Consider the following 21,701-nt stretch of genomic DNA (forward strand, 5'->3'; position numbering starts at 1 on the left):
GACATCTGCCAGAGGGTTGTAGCCTGAGATCAGCTCTCCAGAGGAGACGTACTGCACACCTGAGACAGTGCTCTCATGGCACACTGAGGAAATCAAGCGGCCAGGATTGGGAAGGTGATTAAGATGCACGGTCCACCTGGGAGAGTGCGCTCACCAAGCACCTGGTCGCCTGAGCTGCTCAGACCTGGGAAGGGCACAAAACAAACGCCCAACCCACAGAGACTGTGCCAGAACTGTGTCTGAGTGTCTCCTGTGGAGGTAGGGGTCAGCAGTGGCCTGTTTCAGGGGCTCTGGGTGCAACAGACCCGGGTGTTGCCCTCTTGGAGGAGGTTGCCATTAACCCCACCATACAACCACCAGAACTTACACAGGACTGGGGAAACAGACTTCTGGAGGGAACAAACAAAACCTTGTGCACACCAGGACCCAGGAGATAGATGCAGTGACCCCACAAGAAACCGACCCAGACATGATCATGAGTGTCCAGGAGTCTCTGGCGGAGGCGCGGATCGGCGGTGACTTGCTTCAGGGTTGGAGGCACTGAGTGTAGCAGTGCACGCATGGGACCTTTTGAAGGAGGTCTCCAGTATCTTCCTTACCTCCATCATAGTTTGGCCTCAGGTCAAGCAACAGGAAGGGAACACAGCCTTGCCCAACAACAGAAAACTGGATTAAAGATTTACTGAACATGGCCCTGCCCATCAGAACAAGACCCAGTTTCCCACTCAGTCAGTCTCTCCCATCAGGAAGCTTCCATAAGCCTCTTATCCTTATGAATCAGAGGGCACACAGAATGAAACCACAATTACAGAAAATTAACCAAACTGATCAAATGGACCATAGCCTTGTCTAGCTCTGTGAAACTATGACCCATGCCGTGTAGGGCCACCCAAGATGGAGGGATCATGGCCAAGAGTGCTGACAAAATGTGGCCCACTGGAGAAGGGAATAGCAAACCACTTCAGTATTCTTGCCTTGAGAACCCCAAGAACAGTATGAAAAGGCAAAAAGGTATGACACCGAAAGATGAACTCCCCAGGTCGGTAGGTGTCCAATACACCATTGGCGAACAGTGGAGAAGTAACTCCAGAATGAACAGACAGAGCCAAAGCAAAAAAACACCCAGTTGTGGATGTGACTGGTGATGCAAGTAAAGTCTGATGCTGTAAAGAGCAATATTGCATAGGAACCTGGAATGTGAGGTCCATGAATCAAGAAAATTGGAAGTGATCAAACAGGAGATGGCAAGAGAGACCATCAACATTTTAGGAATCAGCAAACTAAAATGGACTGGAATGGGTGAATTTAATTCAGATGACCATTATATCTACTACTGTGGGCAAGAATCCCTTAAAAGCAATGGAGTAGCCCTCATAGTCAATAAAAGAGTCCAAAATGCAGTACTTGGATGCAATCCCAAAAACGACACAATGATCTCTGTTCATTTCCAAGGCAAACCATTTAATATCACAGTAATCCAAGTTTATGCCCTGACCAGCAATGCTGAAGAAGCTGAAGCTGAATGGTTCTATGAAGATCTACAAGACCTTCTAGCACTAATACCCCAAAAAGATGTCCTCTTCATTATAGGGGATTGGAATGCAAAAGTAGGAAGTCAAGAGATACCTGGAGTAACAGGCAAATTTGGCCTTGGAATACAGAACGAAGCAGGGCAAAGGCTAACAGAGTTTTGCCAAGAGAACACACTGGTCATAGCAAACATGCTCTTCCAACAAAAGAGACGGCTCTACACATGCACATCACCAGATGGTCAATACCAAAATCCGATTGAGTATATTCTTTGCAGCCAAATGTGGAGAAGTTCTATACAGTCAGCAAAAACAAGACCGGGAGCTGACTGTGGCTCAGATCATGAACTCCTTATTGCCAAATTCAGACTTAAATTGAAGAAAGCAGGGAAAACCTCTAGACCATTTGTGTTTGTCCTAAATCAAATCCCTTATGAATATACAGTGGAAGTGACAAATAGATTCAAGGGATTAGATCTGATAGAGTGTCTGAAGAACTGTGGTCAGAGGTTTGTGACATTGTACAGGAGGCAGGGATTGAGACCATCCCCAAGAAAAATGCAAAAAGGCAAAATGATTGTTTGATGAGCCCTTACAAATAACTGAGAAAAGAAGAGAAGCTAAAGGCAAAGAAGAAAAGGAAACATAAACCCATTTGAATACAGAGTTCCAAAGAATATCAAGGAGCAATAAGACAGCCTTCCTCAGTGATCAATGCAAAGAAATAGAGGAAAACAATAGAATGGGAAAGAATAGAGATCTCTTCAAGAAAATTAGAGATACTAAAGGAACATTTCATGCAAAGATGAGCACAATAAAGGACAGAAATGGTATGAGCCTAACAGAAGCAGAAGATATTAAGAAGAGGTGGTAACAATACACAGAACTATACAAAAAAGAACTTCATGACCCAGATAATCATGATGGTGTGATCACTCACCTAGAGCCAGACATCCTGGAATGCAAAGGCAAGCAGGCCTTAGGAAGCATCACTATGAACAAAGCTATTGTGGGTGATGGAATTCCAGTTGAGCCATTTCAAATCCTAAAAGATGATGCTGTGAAAGTGCTGCATTCAATATGCCAGCAAATCTGGAAAACTCAGCAGTGGCCACAAGACTGGAAAAGATCAGCTTTCATTCCAATCCCAAAGAAAGGCAATGACAAAGAATATTCAAACCACCGCACAATTGCATTCATCTCATATTCTAGCAAAGTAATGCAAAATTCTCCAAGCCAGGCTTCAACAGTATATGAACCGTGAACTTCCAGATGTTCCAGCTGGATTAGAAAAGGCAGAGGAACCAGAGATCAAATTGCCAACATCCACTGGATCATCGAAAAAACAAGAGAGTTCCAGAAAAACGTCTACTTCTGCTTTTTTTGACTATGCCAAAGTCTGTGTGGATCAGAACAAACTGTGGAAAATTCTTACAGAGACGGGAATACCAGACCACCTGACCTACCTCCTGAGAAATATGTATGCAGGTCAAGAAGCCACAGTTAGAACTGGACATGGAACAACAGACTGGTTCCAGATTGGGAAAGGAGTATGTCAAGGCTGTCTATTGTCACCCTGCTTATTTAACTTATATGCATAGTACATCATGCAAAATGCTGGGCTGGATTAAGCACAAGCTGGAATCAAGATTGCCAGGAGAAATATCAATACCTCAGATACACAGATGACACCACCCTTATGGCAGAAAGTGAAGAAGAACTAAAGAGCCTCTTGATGAAAGTGAAAGAGGAGAGTGAAAAAGTTGGCTTAAAACTCAACATTCATAAAACTAAGATCATGGCATCTGGTCCCATCAGTTCATGGCAAATAGATGGGCAAACAATGGAAACAGTGAGAGACTTTATTTTGGGGGTTCCAAAATCACTGCAGATGGTGACTCTGGCCATGAAATTAAAAGACGCTTGCTCCTTGGAAGAAAAGCTATGACCAACCTAGACAGCATATTAAAAAGCAGAGACATTACTTTGCTAACAAAGGTCCGTCTAGTCAGAGCTATGGTTTTTCCAGTAGTCACATATGGATGTGAGAGTTGGACTATAAAGAAAGCCGAGTGCCGGAGAATTGATGCTTTTGAACTGTGGTGTTGGAGAAGACTCTTGAGAGTTCCCTGGACTGCAAGGAGATCCAACCTGTCAATCCTAAAGGAAATTAGTCCTGAATATTCATTGGAAGGTCTGATGCTGAAGCTAAAACTCCAATACTTTGGCCACCTGATGCGAAGAACTGACTCATTGGAAAAGACCCTGATGCTGGGAAAGGATGAAGGCAGGAGAAGAAGGGGATGACAGAGGACGAGACAGTTGGATGGCATCACTGTCGTGATGGACGTGATAGGCTCCGGGAGTTGGAGGTGGACAGGGAAGCCTGGCGTGCTAAAGTCCAGGGGGTCGCAGAGTCAGACACAACTGAGTGACTAAACTGAACTGAAGCTTTTTGGGGGAGAACATCAATAGAAAACTAGCAGAGCTCAGATCTGCCCAGCTGGGTGGTGGTCCTAGGTCTGTCCTGGTCTTACTGTCTTTACTTTAGTTGGCTAATGCAATCTCCTTAGGATGTAACAACCATACTACTGTGTGAAATTCAGGACTCACTTGAAAAAAACCACACAGCTTAATTGAGATATAACTGACATACAATAAACTGTACATATTTAAAGCATACAACTTGATAAGTATTGGTATAAATATGCTCTCAGGAAACTATCATCACAATAATGATCATATTTTCCACCTCCCAAATTTTTCCTTGTGCTCCTTCCTGTTCCTCTCTGCTCCCAGGTAACCACTGGTGTGCCTTCTGTCAATATAGATAAGGTTTTGGCGGGACTTCCCTGGTGGTACAATGGATAAGACTCCATGCTTTCAATGCAGGGGGCACGGGTTTGATCCCTGGTGAGGAAAATAAGATCCTGCATTCCACATGGTATGGCCAAAACAAAAAGTAGATGTTTTCATTTTCTAGAATTTTACAAGAATGGAATCATATAATATGTATTACATTTTTGTCCAGCTTCTTTCAATTAGCAGAATTATTTTGAAATTATCCAAATTGTTGTACGTATCAAAGATTTGTCTTTTTAATTATTTTATTATTTATCTATTTACATAGTGAGGGGTTGTGATATAATGAGATATATATGTTTGGTCTTTGCCTCCAGGTCTAACACAGAGCTCCTAAAACCCTGAGAATTGTCTGAATGATAAGTTTCTCAGCATGCTAATGAGATGACTTGGCTGAGGGGTCTCTAGATAGCTTCAAGATAGGGGCTGGTCACCAGAAAGACATGTTGGAATTCTCAGTGTCCTGATGTCATTTCTTCAAGGATGGGAAAGGGACTGGAGACTGAAGTACTCACCAATAATCAGTGATTTAATTAATCATGCCCATATAAAACCCCTTAAATGATAGGTTCAGAGAGCTGAGTTAGTGAACACAAGGTGCTAGGGGGGTACTACACCCAGAGAAGGCACAGAAGCTCCGCTCTCCTCCCCCATACATTGTGCTATTCATTTCTTCCAGCTAGCTGTTCCTGAGTTGTATTGCTTATACTAAATGGGTAATAAGTTAAGGAAAGAGCTTTCCTGAGTTCTGTGAGCCATTCTGGCAATTATGGACCCTGAGGAATTGGGTCATGGAAACCCCCAATTTATAGCCAGTCAGTCAGAAGAAATATGGGAATCCAGGGACTTGGTCATCTGAAATTGGTGTAGTCTTGTGGGTCTGAGCCCTTAATCTGTGAGGTCTGTGCTAACCCCAGATAGTTAGTGTCAGAATTGAATTGTATGGTAGGACACCCAGTTGGTGACCAGAGCATTAGAAAACTGCGGTGGGGCAAAAAATCCATATATTTGGTGTCAGAAGTGTTGTGAGCAAAAAAGCTCAGTGGAAGGTTTGGGTTACTTTCAGTTTAGAGGTAATACAAATGGAGCTTCTATGAATAGTTCTGTACAAGTCTTTGTATGGACTTATGCTTTCACTTCTCTTGGATAAATATCTAGGAGTGGAACGGCTGGGTCTATAAATGGTGTATGTTAAACTATATGAAATTGTCAAACTGTTTTCCAAAGTAATGTTTTATATTCCCGAAAGCAGCATATGAGAATTCCATATGTTCCACATATTTACCAATACGTGGTAATTTCAACTTTTTTAGACACTCGCACAAATGTATAGTGGCATCTAATTGTGATTTTATTTTGCATTTTCCTAATGACTAATGATGTTGAACATCTTTTTGTATATTCACTTTGCAATGAGTGTGTATCTGTTCTAATTTTGGGCCCATTTTTTATAGAATTGTTTTTCTATTGCATTTTGAAAGTGCTCTATAGGTACTGGATCAATGTAATTTATGTGATTTAAAAATATTTCTCAGTCTATGGCTTGTCTTTTTATTCTCTTAATGGAATCTTTTGAAGTGTAGTTCTTTCAGATGAAGTCTGATTTATCAGTTTCTCCTTTTGTGGACTGCTGTTTTGGTGTTATATTTAAGAATCCTTTGGTCTTTAACCCAAGGACACAAAAAAAATCTATATTTTCTTTTAGAATTTTTATAGTTTAAAATATTTCACTGAGATCTATGATCCAATGCAAGGTGCAAGGTATGGATCAAAGCTTTTTTTTTTATTTGGATATTTAATTGTTCCACTACCATTTGTTGAAAACACTAGTGTTTTCCACTGGACTGCCTTTAAATTTTGGTCAAAACAAGTTGTAAAACCTTTACCAAAACATGTAAAGGTTTATTTCTGATTTCTGTTCCCATTGATTATTTTTCTATTTTGACATACTATATTACCTCACTGTCTTGATTACTATAACTGTGAAATTAGTGTAGAATTCAGGTAGTGAAATTTCTTCAGCTTTGTTGTTTTGCCCATGTTAGGTCCTTAGAATTTCCAAATCAAATTTATAATCAGCTTGTAGATTTCTATGAAAAAAGTCTGTTGGGATTTTAACTGGGATTGTGTTGAATTTATAAATCAACTTGGGGAGAATTGACACCTTGTATCGAGTGTTTCAATCCCTGAAGATGGTAGTTTTCTTCATATAGTTATGTTGTCTGTGTACTAAAAAAGTTTTACTTCTACCTTTCCAAGCTGAATGCCTTTCACTTCTATTTTTTTTTTTATTTCACTGGCTAGAACATTTAATACAACATTGAATTGAAGCTGTGATAGCAGACATCCTTGCCTCATTCCAGAACACAGTGGGAAAGTATTTAGTCTTTCACCAGGGTTTTTAAAATAAGGTCATGTTGTGCTTTAGTTGCTCAGTTATGTCTGACTCTATGCGACCCTATGGTCTGTAGCCCACCAGGCTCCTCTGTCCATTGGGATTCTCCAGGCAAGAATACTGCAGTGGGTTGCCATGCCCCCCTCCAGGGGATCTTCCCAACCCAGGGATTGAACCCAAGTCTCCTACATTGCAGGGAGATTCTTTACCGTCTGAGCCACCAGGGAAGCCCTAAATAAGGTTAGATTCTTTATTTAAGATTATTCTTATTTCCTGAGGTAAGACTGTATTTGATATAAACTCACAACTAACTGCTTTTAATGCATCCCATAGGTTTTAGATAACTGGGTTTTTTGTTATTTGTTTCTAGGTATTTTTTGATTTCCTCTTTGATTTCTTCAGTGACCCATTGGTGGTTTAATAACACATGGTTCAGCCCACATATGTTTGTGTTTTTTACAGTTTTTTCTTGTAGTTGACTTCTAATCTCATAGTCTCGTGATCAGAAAAGATGCTTGATATAATTTCAATTTTCCTAAATTTACCAAGGCTCATGTTGTGGCCCAGTATGCAATCAGTTCCTGGAGAGTGTTCCATGTGCACTTGAGAATAATGTATATTCTGCTGCTTTTGGATGGAATGCTCTATCAGTTAAGTCCATCTGGACTAATGCATCTTTTAAGGTCTATGTTTCCTTACTCATTTTCTGTCTGGATGATCTGTCCATTGATGAAAATGGGGTGTTACAGTCACCCACTATGATTGTATTACTATTGATTTCTCCTTCATGGCTTTTAGCATTTGCCTTTTATATTGATGTGCTCCTATGTTAGATACATACATATTTACAGTTGTTATATCTTCTTCTTGGATTATTGATACCCTGATCATTATGTAATGTCCTTCTTTGTCTCGTTAGTCTTTATTTTAAAGTCTATTTTGTCTGATGTGAGTACTGCTACTCCAGCTTTCTTCTGATTTCCACTTGCATGGAATATCTTTTACTCTCCCCTCACTTTCAGTCTGTATGTGTCCTTGGATCTGAAGTGGGTCTCTTGTAGACAGCATATATATAGGTCTTGTTTTTGTATCCATTCAGCCAATCTGTGTCTTTTGGTTGAAATATTTGATCCATTTTTGTTTAAGGTAATTACCAATTATATGTTTCTACTGTCATCTTATTGTTTTGGATTTGTTTTTATAGGTATTTTCTCTTCCCTCCCTCTTTTGTTCTCTTCTCTTGTGATTTGATGATTATCTGTAGTGCTGTGTTTGGATTGCTTTCTTGTTTTTTATCTATTGTATATTTTTGGTTTGCAGTTACCATAAGGTTTGTAATGTAGCACGCCACACACACACACACACACACACACAAGATTGTTTTAAGTTGATGGTCTTTTAATTTCAAATGCATTTCCAATATCCTGCACTTGCACTCTCTTCTCAGGATTGATGCTTTTTATATCATATTTATGTGTGGATGGTTCCCTACCTGAGAGGCTGTGTGTGTGTATGATTCTTACCTGAGAGGCTATGTGATAAGGGATTAAGGTATTCCAGAAGCATTTTATAAATGTAGAGGAGTTTTGCTAAATTTTGAATCTGGTAAAAAAAAAAATTAACCATAAAATAAAATTAATCATCTGTACTAGGACACTGTTGAGAGTAAAAGGGAGCACTATTAATATATCAAGACAACAGGCATTAATTGGAACCATCTCAAGCAAACCAAGACATCTGAGGGAAAAGTCAAACTGTTCTTACCATATTGTATCACTATTATATATATTTTTGTGTATTCAATACCATGTTCATAGTCCAAAATAATATTTACCATTTGTTTCATTTTATTTTGAAGCATATTATTTAAAATAATATTTGTGTATACAGTCAGTCTAGAATGGGGAGACCACTATGAAGAACTGAAAGAGAGAACATCAGCTAAGGCACAGAGATTTGCATTCAAATCCCAGAATGCCACTTCAGAGCTGTGACCTCAGACAAAGTATACCCTCTTAGTTGAGGCTCAGTTTCATCATCTGCAAAATAAAAATGATAGTATCCACTTTAAAGTTATTAGTGGATCAAACAAAGTAACATTTGATCAAGGAAGGTGTCCCATAAAAGCTGGAAAATGTTATTATACACATGGACAATGAATATAAAGGAAAACCCTACAAGACATATCTGACAGCAGCTGCAGTGATGTTACATTACAGGAGGTGTGCAGATTGTCTGTAAGTAAATATTACTACTTCTCTCACTGAATTTCTGTGCAGTATGGTGTTCTGGGTCCTTCAGCAGCCACAGGCATTGACAGCAATCATTGTTTATAATAGAATGACCTCTACGGTTGTCTCTATTGTTAAACCTCAAAAAGAAAAAAATCTCATTACCTTTAGCATCTGCAGAGATGGACATGGCATTCAAGAGCATGTTCCTACTACATTCTCACTATGTATCAGCTACCCTGTTAAGTTCTCTGGCCCCATCTTTGCAGCTAAGAACAGCAGGTCAGCACCAATACAGCCTTGCAGCTTGAGTTTATGGAGGCAACACTTGACTTACTGAGTATCAGGACTCTCTCAAGTATTAGGACTGGCTCAGCCACTATTTAACCACATGATCTAGGGCAAGCTGTTCCTTAAAATGAGGCAATAGATCAGAGGATCATTAAAGACCCTATAAACTCTGACATTCTATGATTCTAAGATATTCTTGATATTTTACAAGTACAGATGACTGACTTCTTGGATATTTTCCTACCCTTTCTCACAAGAGAAGAAAAAGTTTAAGCACAATTAAACAGAAAGAGATGTTTGAAAGAGATTTCAAGTAGTTTTAGGATACAGTTACAGTGATAAACACAAAGTAATAAGCATTCAATTAAGAAATATTTATTCTTTCCCACATGAAAGTGTATATACAATTGTACACATACACTAAAAAATGTTTTACAAGATAATCTGCTATATGACCATGACCTTGAGGTGTCAGACAAGATAATTGTTAAGTGCCAAAAAAGTCTTAGAATTATACAATTCAGAACTTACAGGGCCTTTAATAAGTCTAGATGACTGCCTTCACTTTGGGGTATTTTCTTTCACATTTTCCAGTCTATTCTCATTAGAGAAGAAAACAGTATACAATTTCAGAAATAGTAATTTTAAGGAGATTTAAAATAACTTCAAGATACATTTATAGTGAAATATACAGGTAAAATGTACTGGAGAAGGAAATGGCAACCCACTCCAGTATTCTTGCCTGGAGAATCCCAGGGACGGCGGAGCCTGGTGGGCTGCTGTCTATGGGGTCGCACAGGGTCGGACACGACTGAAGTGACTTAGCAGCATACAGGTAAAACAGTTGCTGAGTCAGGAAACACTTATTCACAGAATGAATTACATTAATTTATGGAAAAGAATACGAACCAAGTAACATTTCTCTTACAAGGTAACCGAATTCTTTTATTAATAATTTTGTAGCTACAGACATGTACAACACAACATTTACACAGTACTAATTTCAAAACAGATTTTTGACCTCTTAAGAATGAAAGTTCTCAGTGACAAGCTTTAAATGTGCCACTTAGCTCAGTGGGTGTCAACTCTGTCATAAGAGACAACTACACACAAACAGTCCACCCATGCATGAGAAAGTGAAATTAGAAATTTTTAAGGCTGAAAAAAAAAAATTCCTCCAAAGCATAAATGATTAAGGTCCGAAGAGCATGTTTACAAATAAAGTTATTCAAATGAGCAAGTGACTTAATTTGTATGCTAATTTTCTTACTGCTTCCTGATTTCTGGTTTGGGGGGCTATTTATGGTGTATCTACTGTGCAAGACATTGAGAACAGTAAGAATCATCAGGCATGGTCCCAGTGGTATGCTGGTAAATCTTTAATAATCAGCTCTTGGGGGGAAGGGGAAAAAAGCCCTTATCTATAGCATTTACCAATTTCTGTGGTATAAAATACTCCCACTATACCAGATTTTAAGCTAACAACAGTTTGAATAACTGTTTCACAAAATTCCTGAAACTAAGAATCATCTCTCACAAACCAGTACAGTATATAACCCAGCTCCAAGACATCAGTGGTTGGTCCTCACCCTCAAGTAGCTCATAATCTATTCACAGGTACATATTTTAGAGAATAGGAAAGAATGAGGAAGATAGAGATAAAATATAAATAAATAACATATATTTTATAAGTAATTTTAAAAGTTAAAAGGAATACTAAAATCTGAGGAATTTTCTTACTCTTGTTTACATTTAGTTCAGGAAATTAAAGTGTAGCATATTCAGAAGAAAGTAAAGGATGAGTGGAATAAGGAAAAGAGAAGACATCCTAAGATACATGGTAACAGCAATCACATTTAAGTTGGAAGAACATATCTACTAAAATAAGGGCAAATCTAATGTAACTTTCAAAATTTTATCTTCTTTAAACCCTTTCAGTTCAGTTCACAGTCCTGAAGATTTGTCCTCTCCTCTTTGGCTGCAGCTTTGATGAGATTAACTAGCTTGTTTTGAATAATACTGAAGAACATACTGCTTCATATCACTCACACTATCAGCTCAAATAAATGGAAAACTAAATTCTGGAGTCTGAAAATTGAACTTCTTTTGCATAGTCACCCTGCTGTATCAGATCTTGGGCAAGTGCCGGCTGGGGTGACCTGGAAATTCTTCTGGTAGCAAAACGTGGAGTCTGCAGGTTGGGCATGTCCCCTGTTGCATCAACCAAGGTCTAATGCACTAAGGAGCAAAAAGATTCATGTCAGTCACTCAGATTTAGCCTAGCAGAGGTAGGTATTACTCTATACATCAGGGTTGCCAACCAATATGTCTTCTGATGGATCTTAGAGCCTTATTTTGTGGATTGCCATGAAAACTGCTGCAGTCAAGGCACTCTGTCCATGGTTTGCTGAGCAATATAGTTGGTAACAGGACAACACTTTTCAGCCAGTTTATTCTATTAAGTTCCTTTCTCCAACCCCAATCTTCAGGTAGACTAGCACTTCTTCCTAACAAGGAGGTTGAGGAAACCTGCTATATTTTTTTCTATTTTTATCTATTATTCTAATTGATAATCTAGAAAAAGTCATATCTAAATACACAAATGTCAAAAATATGATGTATCAAGTTACTTTTATGGTGTTTGAAGTTAAAATCGTTAGATAATGGGTACACTTTTAAGATTGCCTTTCTTTGGTGATAATGGTAGTACTGTTTGGCTATGAACTATCTATTAAGTTATTTGCTTGAATACTGACTCTCCAAAAACAAATCATTTTACCTGAATGAATAATGGAGAGCCTAGCCAGATGAGAGAGTGTTAAGAGTATGAAGAACAGGCAGTAGACATGAGGCCCATTAACTCTATCCCTAGACAGTAACCTAAATTAATTACTTGCTTTCTACTCAATGAGCAATGGCAAAGAATACAATAAGTTTGTGAAACATTTATATTCTAAATAGATCTTTAGGCAAGTCAGACTGGACATGGAACAACAGACTGGTTCCAAATAGGAAAAGGAGTACGTCAAGGCTGTATATTGTCACCCTGCTTATTTAACTTATATGCAGAGTACATCATGAGAAATGCTGGGCTGGATGAAGCACAAGCTGGAATCAAGACTACCAGGAGAAATATCAATAACGTCAGATATGCAGATGACACCACCCTTATGGCAGAAAGCAAAGAAGAACTAAAGAGACTCTTGGTGAAAGTGAAAGAGGAGAGTGAAAAAGTTGACTTAAAGCTCAACATTCAGAAAACTAAGATCATGGCATCTGGTCCCATCACTTCATGGCAAATAGATGGGGAAACAGTGAGAGACTTTATTTTTTTGGCTCCCAAATCACTGCAAATGGTGACTGCAGCCATGAAATTAAAAGACGCTTACTCCTTGAAAGAAAAGTTATGACCAACCTAGACAGCATATTAAGAAGCAGAGACATTACTTTGCCAACAAAGGTCCATCTAGTCAAGGCTATGGTTTTTCCAGTACTCATGTATGGACGTGAGAGTTGGAGTATAAAGAAAGCTGAGCGCCAAAGAATTGATGCTTTTGAACTATGGTGTTGGAGAAGACTCTTGAGAGTCCCTTGGACTACAGGGAGATCCAACCAGTCCATCCTAAAGGAGATCAGTCCTGGGTGTTCATTGGAAGGACTGATGTTGAAGCTGAAACTCCAATATTTTGGCCACCTGATGTGAAGAGCTGACTCATTGGAAAAGACCCTGATGCTGGGAAAGATTGAAGGTGGGAGGAGAAGGGGACAACAGAGGGTGACATGGCCTGATGGCATCACCAACTCAATGGGCATGAGTTTGGGTAAACTCGGGGAGTTGGTGATGGACAGGGAGGCTGGGTGTGAAGTCTGGGACTGGGACAGGTGCAGTCTATGGGGTTGCAAAGAGTTGGACACGACTGAGCGACTGAACTGAAGTATCTATCTGGAGATCATTTAGAATTAGTCATTCTGTGCATATCTCTTAACATAGCAGATGAAAAATATAATTCTGTACCAGGTACCGCATTATCTTTGACATGATGTTTTAGAGATATGGCTTGAATAAGGTGGCTATTGTTCATTTCCCTGAGAAGCCTTTCTTGGGTAAGATTATCTTTTCTTGTGTCATGTTACACTTCCACAACAGAAGAGTTGGATCATAAATTGTATATCAATAGCATTTGCACAGCAACAACGTCAGAAGTTAATCTATGTTGCCAACAAGTTAATCTATGTTGCTAATCTATAAATGCCAAGAATTAACAAAAGATACGCCAGCCTCACATTTTTCTAACATCAAAAGAAAACTATAAACGAGATGAAAAGACAACACTCAGAATGGGAGAAAATATTTGCAAATGAAGCAACTGACAAGGGATTAATCTGCACAATGTACAAACAGCTCATGTAGCTCAATATAAAAATAAAACAGCCTAATCAAAAAATGGGTGGAAGATTTAAATAGACATTTCTTCAAAGAAGATATACAGATGGCCAAGAGGCACATGAAAAGATGCTCAACATCACTAATTATCAGAGAAATGCAAATCAAAACTATAATGATGTATCTATCACCTCACACCAGTCAGAACAGTTATCATCAAAAAACCTACAAACAATAAATGCTGGAGAAGGTGTGGAGAAAAGGGAACCCTCTTGCACTATTGGTGGGAATAAAAACTGATACAGCCACTATGGAGAATAGTATGGGGATTTCTTAAAAATACTAGGAAAAAAACTACTATATGACCCAGCAGCTCCATTCCTGGCATATACCTGGAGAAAACCATAATTCCAAAAGATACATGCATCCAAATGCTTATTGCAGCACTATTTACAATAGCCAGGACATGGAAGCAACCTCGATGTCTATCAACAGAGGAATGGATAAAGAAGATGTGGTACATACATACAATGGAATATTTCTCAGCCATAGAAAGGAATGAAACTGTGCTATTTGCAGAGACATGGATGGACCCAGAGACTGTCATACAAGTCAAATAAGTCAGAAAGAGAAAAACAAGTATCGTATATTAATGCATATATGTGGAATCTAGAAAAATGGTACATATCAATCTATTTGCAAAGCAGAAATAGAGACACAGACATAGAGAACAAACATATGGACACCAAGGGGGGAGGGAGGGTGGGCTGAATTGGGAGAGTGGGATTGAAATATATATATTACTATGTATGAAACAGATAACTAATGAGAACCTACTGTATAGCACAGGGAGCTCTACTCAATGCTCTGTGGTGACCTAAATGGGAAGGAAGTCCAAAAAGAGGGGATATATGTATAGGTGATTCAAAGATGTACAACAGAAATCAACACAACATTGTAAAGCAACTATACTTCAATAAAAATTAAAAACAAAACAAAAAACTCAAGCCTTAGCATCTTCAAAAGCAAATACAGAAGCCTGGACAGACTGTTAAGGTAATTCTTTTTTTTTTTTTTTTTTTTTTTTTTTTTTTTTTTTTTTTTGACCATGCAACAATGTCTTTTATTATGTATGGGTTTTTTAAATTTTGTTTGTAATATCTCCATACACAGGCAAAAAAAAAATTGTTTAGCATATTGGAACTTGCAAACCTGATCACTGCATAGAGAAGGCAAAATTATCCCTATAGCAGGCTTAACCAGGAGGCCAGTTCATCTGGCGACCTCCAAGAACATGGAGATGAACATGATAGACAGACTGGCCCCCATCTGAACCTTCATTCACCACCATTCGATAGCCCTTCTTCAGGCCCAGATCAGCAGCACATTTCTTGCCAACAATCATCAAATGCCCAAGAAGACTTTCATCATCATCTTCTGCTGCAGAAATCTGGGATATATGTTTCTTGGGTATCACCAGAAAATGTGTTGGTGCTTGAGGGGAAATGTCATGGAAGGCAAGACACTGGTCATCCTCATAGATGATTTTGGCTGGGATTTCCTTGCGAATGATCTTCCCGAAGATCGTGTCGCCGCCAGGCCGGGCTACCTGAGCCTTGGCGATCTCATCTGCCATCTCTGCCTCCCTCCCGTGCGGCCGGCCGGGGAGAAGGTCGGCAGGAGGGACGTGTTAAGGTAATTCTTATGTGTTATAACAGCAGTTGGCCATCATTAGGTGTGAACAAAGAACACTATTTATAACAAGTCAAGGTGAAGTGTCACTTTGCTAAACTGTCAACTGTCATGTCAATCAACATTCCTTCCAATTATGTTCATCTGTTCAAAGGAACTGCCACTCTGCCCATTAAATTTCATCACTGTCCCCTTCTCCTGCTAGGTATATCAAGACCTGAGAAAACACAACGCAATCCATGGCTAGGTATGGGGAAACACATAAACGCTATCCACTACATGAATATCCAGTGAAATTCATGACACAGTGGATGATCATACGTGTATATGATTTCAAGAAATGCAGCATGAATTTCACTTAATTGATTAACGGTAAAATATTAAACAAATAAGTTTACCTGAGAATGGAATTTATGCGCACAAGGCAAAACTGAGAGGTTATCTGGAGAGAGATTCTCATGACAGATCACACATGGCTCTTCTTCCTCATCATCCTAGGGAAAATATACATAAGGTTAAATTCAGCTCATAAGGTCAAATTCTCTCCTAAATTTAAATGTATTTAGAATCAACAGTCTCTGTCTTACCAAATGATTGGCTTCTTCCTGTGTGACAGAGCCTTGTGAACCAAGGGGCCTCCGGGCTGGTTTTGAGGGCTGGGCAGCATTAGCCTGTGGTGGAGCATGGCTAGGTGAAACACAACTACCATTTGGCACTGATTTTCCTTGACTCTGAAAATAAGAATATCATACTTATTATTTTTTTAGAGTTGCATAAGAGAGGGAGGACTGACAGACTACCATAGACTAGGCTACAGTGGAATTTAGCAAAAGGGGAAATCAACCCTGAATATTCATTGGAAGGACTGATGCTGAAGCTGAGGATCTAATACTTTGGCCACCTGATAAAAGCTGACTCACTGGAAAAAATCCTGATGCTGGGGAAGATTGAGGGTAGGAGAAGGGGGTGCACAGAGGATGAGATGGTTGGATGGCATCACCATGGACAAGAGTTTGAGCAAACTCTGGGAGATAGTGAAGGACAGGGAAGCCTGGTGTGCTGCACTCCATGGGATCACAGAGTTGGACACAACTGAGTGACTGAACAACAACAAAAAGGTTAATCAGGTTCATGAGAAATCTTGAAGCAATTACTGGCAATATTACTTATAGATTAAGAACCAGGTAAAAACAAAAATAACTCTAGGTGCTCTTTTAATTAAAATAAGTCTTTGCAGAAAATTAGAAAAAGTCTCCTTTTTGAAGTATTCAAAATATCCTAAATTTCAAAAGGCTGTTTTATTTTAAAATGATCAGGTGGTGTTTCCAATGCCATTTGTCAAGTTTAATTGTTTAATGTTAGTATATAACTTAATATGATTATAACTGATTTCCGGATCATGTTATGGAGATAATTAGCACAGCTAAAGATAAGGGTCAGGAGATACAGTTTTACTTTTTTGTTTTCTGTTGTTGTTTAGTTCCTTTTTTTTTTTTTTTTTTTACCTGAGATCTCTTGGGGTCAATAAATTGGGAAATCTTGTGAACAATTTCATCAAATGTCAGTCCAGATAAGGACTTCCCATGAGTATCCTTCAATTTCCGTAAGAAATCTGTAAGCTCCTTTCTGAAAAAGATCAAGGAAAGAGTAGTGGTCATTTTCCTACTGCCTTGAAGATGTGCCCTTCAAAGGAGATATAAAATCCTATCATAGGATAATATCCACCGTACAGACGTGACCCTTTGGATCTCTAATCTAAAAACGTAATCATGGGTCCATCTGCATTTATCTTAAACCAGAATGAAAATTGCTACTAATGTGCTCATTAAGGATACTTAATGTGTTCATGATTGATAAAGTTTAGTATTTGTTTTCTTGCCCCAATGAGATTTTAGCTGTTTATAAAAGCTCACTTGTGAAAATTAAGTTTGCTATCTAAATACTTATTTATGTACTGAGCCTCTGTCATACTTCTCAATGTTCTCTTACTCAAGAGAGACTAAAATACTTCTTTTCAGTTATGTCACTATCTGTCTCTATCATTGTGCTATCAATTCTACTGTTATAAAATTCATAAACAGAAAATAAAGATTTAACAGAAAAGGAAAGCAAAGACTAAAAGACACATTATGTGATAAAGAAACCTACGAGTATTTTAATCGACATGTTATTTTTCAATTCCCATGGCCCACTGACCCAAAGTCTGCATACATATTTTGGTAGGATAGGGTAGGATGATAAAATATTTTTCTCAAATGAAATGTCATGTCACAAGCCTTATAAAACTATCTTTGATTTACCATTTATTTTCTATAAACACTTTTTACCACAACTATATTAAAATTCTGTTTTCATTTTCTATTCACCATTATGTTTACAAAACCATAATATAACTATGAAACATAATAGTATATAGTGTTAAATAAAAGCATTGGTCTTCAAATGAACATGCTGGTGAAAACTAGAATTATTCATTTGATACAAGATTAAAGATAAAAGATACTTCATTTCTGGAGTAGAATTAAATAGCTTCCTGCGAAAGTCAGAACTGTGAAAAGCACAGTAAAATGATTTCTTGCATTTAACTGTGTTCCTTAACAAAGAAACCGTAAGAACCCTCGATAAATTAAGGAAATCTGATTATGTTTGCACTTATATGGCATACAATTAACTTAAAATTCACTTTGGAAATGGGTTATTAAGATAATTATTGTAGCTAGTGGCATTAAAACTGGATAGGTTTATAATTGTACTTTCATTAAACAAGCAAACCTAAATTCAAACGTTCATTCCCTCATGACTTAAAACTAATAATTTTTGTGGAGAGGTTTAGCATTTTTACTGAAAACTATCCCTTCGTAATGAATTTCATTTTCCTTACCAAGGTGATGGTTAGGAAATACCTGTACCTTCTGTGTGTTGGTGGGGGGAGGGTGGGTGTTGTTTCTCTGAAATGTTTCATTGGCATAATTATGGCTATGGAAACTGTAGAGTATGATCTGTTCACAACACTAAAAGAGACTAAGCTACCTGGTCTGCTGTGGAAAGGCAGTTTTCAGCCTCTCTGTAATCTTCTCCCAATTCATCATAAGGGGATCATTTCCTAGACTTGCACTGGGAGGCATAGCTTCTCCCACAGGAGCTGGCAGTGTCCAGGCTATGCTAGTCATCTGTAAGAAGCACAGTTATGTCATCAGCTTCAATTATGGGGAAGCCAAGTTCCATGTCAATATGACATCTCCATACCTCAGAAAATGGGTGCAATAAGGAGGAATATTGACATGCATGTTCTCTTTTTAGAAGTTTTTTTCCTTAACCAGCACACAATATTTCTAATTATTTATATATGTGTACCTTTATTTTTAAAATGGCACATACTAGTCTCAGTAATTGCAAACATAAACAGAAATACAGAGTGTGCATTTCTGACAGCAACCTAGTTTGTTAATAGGGGAATAAGTTAATAAACTGTAGCATATCTAATCAAGTCCTTAAAAATAGATCTATATGTCTGAGCATAAGAGACATCCATAATATATGTCATTTAAAAAAAGTCTATGGCACAGCATTTATGGTAGAACTCATGTTATATTAAGATATTTTTCAAATGTGTATGTATAGAAAAAGGACTGTAAGATATAAAATAACCCATAAACTGTGATTATTTTCTAGGATTCAACAGCAGGGTAGTTTTGCTTTCTACTGTATATATTATACATTTTGTATATACTATGTGTATTATATTTTTCTAATTATAAAAGTAATTAATAAAATACTAATAATTACTAATAATAAATATCTAATAAGATAAAATTGTTAATCATAAAAAGCAAATAATAAAGTTTAATTTTCAAACAACTAAATAAAGATGAGAATACTACCAAAATATCTGCCCAATGTCTCAAAACGTCACATAGGTGGTATATGGAAGTTGTAGTGACAACTCAGAGCCATGAAACCATCAAACAAAAATTTCCCCATATTTTATGATAGTTCTTTCTTAGAACCATTAAGTTTATAACGAATTACTATCAGTATGTGAATATTTTTAAGTGCTTTACCTGATTATTAGGGTAATTATAAACAAAGTATCTTCTATCTAAGATTACAGATTATTTTAAAATATAAGGTTACTACTTATGAAAAATTAGCAACTTCTAACAGCCACTGAAATTACTCATACAAAGCCTAGTAAGTCAGAGAAAGAGGAGAATATCCCCAGAAATCTGGGTTTGCCTCAGTGTCCAAGCTTTTTCATTGGAATCAGAAAGTAATCCTATTAGAAGGCTGAGGTACTTTAAAATTTTACAGATCCTCACAGAATGTTGCAGGAAGCAAAACACATCAGCAACACTGTAATATCAAGGTGATAAAAATGTGGTGCTTAGTAAACATGTTAAAGTTTAGATACATATTTGCTTGTAGAGAGGCCTCGATACAAGTAAGTAAATCTATTTGACTATACACTTCAAAAGGAATCTGTCAGCAATATACAAGTACAGAATAAACCTCAATTCACTGGAATGTAGTTATGACAAACTCAAGATTAGAGAATTTCTCATTACTTATATTAAACATCAATCTTCTGTGAGGTTTTTTAATAAGAAGTATACCTTCACCAAGATTACAACTAATAATCCTAATCATTTTAAACTTCTCTACTGCTTCTTCAGGTTCTGATAAAGCTTATCTGGCTCTTTGTAACTAGGAAAATTTGTAACTTTGCAGTATAACATGTTTCAGGGTGATACTATTTATAGTACCTGTTTATAAACACTGTCCTACAATGTACACATATGTATGTATGTGTATAAAATTTTTCTTTTGCTTTGTGGCATAATGTGACTTGGCTTCTTTGCTTTTCAACCTACCCAACAACCATGCTAAATATAAACTATCTCTTAAAATTATCAATCTCACTTTGTCTGTTTTAGAAGCAAAACTAAGAATTCTCTGCTATAATATCAGATTTATCTTTGTATATAAAAACTAAACTATTATCACTTAATGAAATAGTTAATATATGTAATGCGCTTAACACAGTGCCTCATGGACATGTTCATTCAATTATCATCATTTACTTTATTAAATAAATGAACAAAGAGAACATTTGGGAGTCCACTGTGACAATGGACTAGTTATTGTCTATTCTACCAAGAGGGCTTTGTACCAAGGGAGATCTAGATTGACCAGCTGCAGAGACGATTCCAGAACAAACGGCAGGCATTTGAGGAACAGTGAGTATGGGTCTAAAGAAAGATTCTTTCACAATAGGTCTTCCCAAGAACTGCTGCATCTAAAATAGAAAAGATAGAAAATAAAAACAAACCCCTCACATGATTATGTAGTCAATAATATAAACTCATGGAGCAATGAATTTTTGGGGGGGAGGAAAACTGATTTGAAATCTAGATACAAAGCATATTAGAAACAGCTCTGTTATAACACTAGTTAAATATATGAATATTTGAAAAAAGCAGGGAGCAGTAAAATACACTAAAGAGCACAAAGAGAGACGAGAACTTGATTCTAGTCCTACTTTCTTTCCGTCTCGCTGGGTAGCTTTGGATACCAAGTTATTAATCTATAAAATAAGAGTTGAGTCAGATGATCTGTAAAGTTCTCTGCCAAATGGAATAATGCAAAGGACTGTACAAAGGAGTTCCTTAGTGAGTACTCTCCATACTGATAAACAATATTGACACTCAGAAATTCACTAAAGAATCAAAGTTGTCTATATAAAATACTACTTTTGCTATTATGTATTGAAAGGACCTTTTACCACCTGGTGGAGTTCTGAACTTATGTTTAGTTTCAAGGATAGTAGAAAGCTAAAGTGGGGTGGGCAAGGGGGATAAACCCTCCTACACTGACTTGTAGACATGCCTGTGGATGTTACTGAACTGGACTACAAAAGAGGACACGTTTATGGGACATTTACTATGTGCCAAGTCTAGCACTGGTATAAAGTAGAAGTTCACCTATTTGTTGAATTTTAAAAATGAACATCAGTATAGCTCTTAAGTACTGATACTAAAACCAGAAAGGTGACAATTAATGGGGAACTTTATAATGGAGACAAGAGTGACATTTGATTCCTAACATCACTAAATGAGAGACACTGTGTCTTCCAATGTGCATATACTTCATCACCTATAAGGTACTCTTGCTAAAAATACTGAACCTGATTCTAATTTAACCCTCTAAACCTATGATCAGTTTATAGGAAATAGCAAAACATGTATAATGACATTATAAGGATGTAATCAGTTACATCAATAATACAGGAAATTAGTTTTTCAACAAATAATTGAAAT

General features: G+C 37.5%; 2 protein-coding genes across 8 annotated transcripts in view; both read right to left on the reverse strand.

The window, feature by feature from the left end:
* Positions 1–9,663: 9,663 nt before the first annotated feature.
* DZIP3 (DAZ interacting zinc finger protein 3) overlaps positions 9,664–21,701 on the reverse strand; it is a 125,507-nt gene continuing 113,469 nt past the window's right edge. For all 7 annotated transcript variants that reach the window (XM_081572258.1, XM_081572254.1, XM_081572256.1 and 4 more), the window contains 6 exons: positions 20,555–20,680; positions 18,415–18,554; positions 16,890–17,010; positions 15,972–16,115; positions 15,783–15,878; positions 9,664–11,546 (listed from right to left, as the gene is read on the reverse strand). In XM_081572258.1, coding sequence (XP_081428384.1) covers positions 11,436–11,546; positions 15,783–15,878; positions 15,972–16,115; positions 16,890–17,010; positions 18,415–18,554; positions 20,555–20,680 — 738 coding nt within the window. In that variant the 3' untranslated portion in view covers positions 9,664–11,435. The remainder of the gene's footprint in view (positions 11,547–15,782; positions 15,879–15,971; positions 16,116–16,889; positions 17,011–18,414; positions 18,555–20,554; positions 20,681–21,701) is intronic.
* LOC145539024 (adenosine 5'-monophosphoramidase HINT1) lies at positions 13,908–15,376 on the reverse strand. The gene has a single exon (XM_081572284.1). It carries the CDS (start codon positions 15,326–15,328, stop codon positions 14,948–14,950), a length of 381 nt encoding a protein of 126 aa, XP_081428410.1. The 5' UTR covers positions 15,329–15,376; the 3' UTR covers positions 13,908–14,947.

This window comes from Giraffa tippelskirchi, chromosome 2 (assembly GCF_054371585.1).
Source record: "Giraffa tippelskirchi isolate mGirTip1 chromosome 2, T2T-mGirTip1v1.2.pri, whole genome shotgun sequence".
In the NCBI taxonomy this organism is placed as follows: Eukaryota; Metazoa; Chordata; class Mammalia; order Artiodactyla; family Giraffidae; genus Giraffa; species Giraffa tippelskirchi.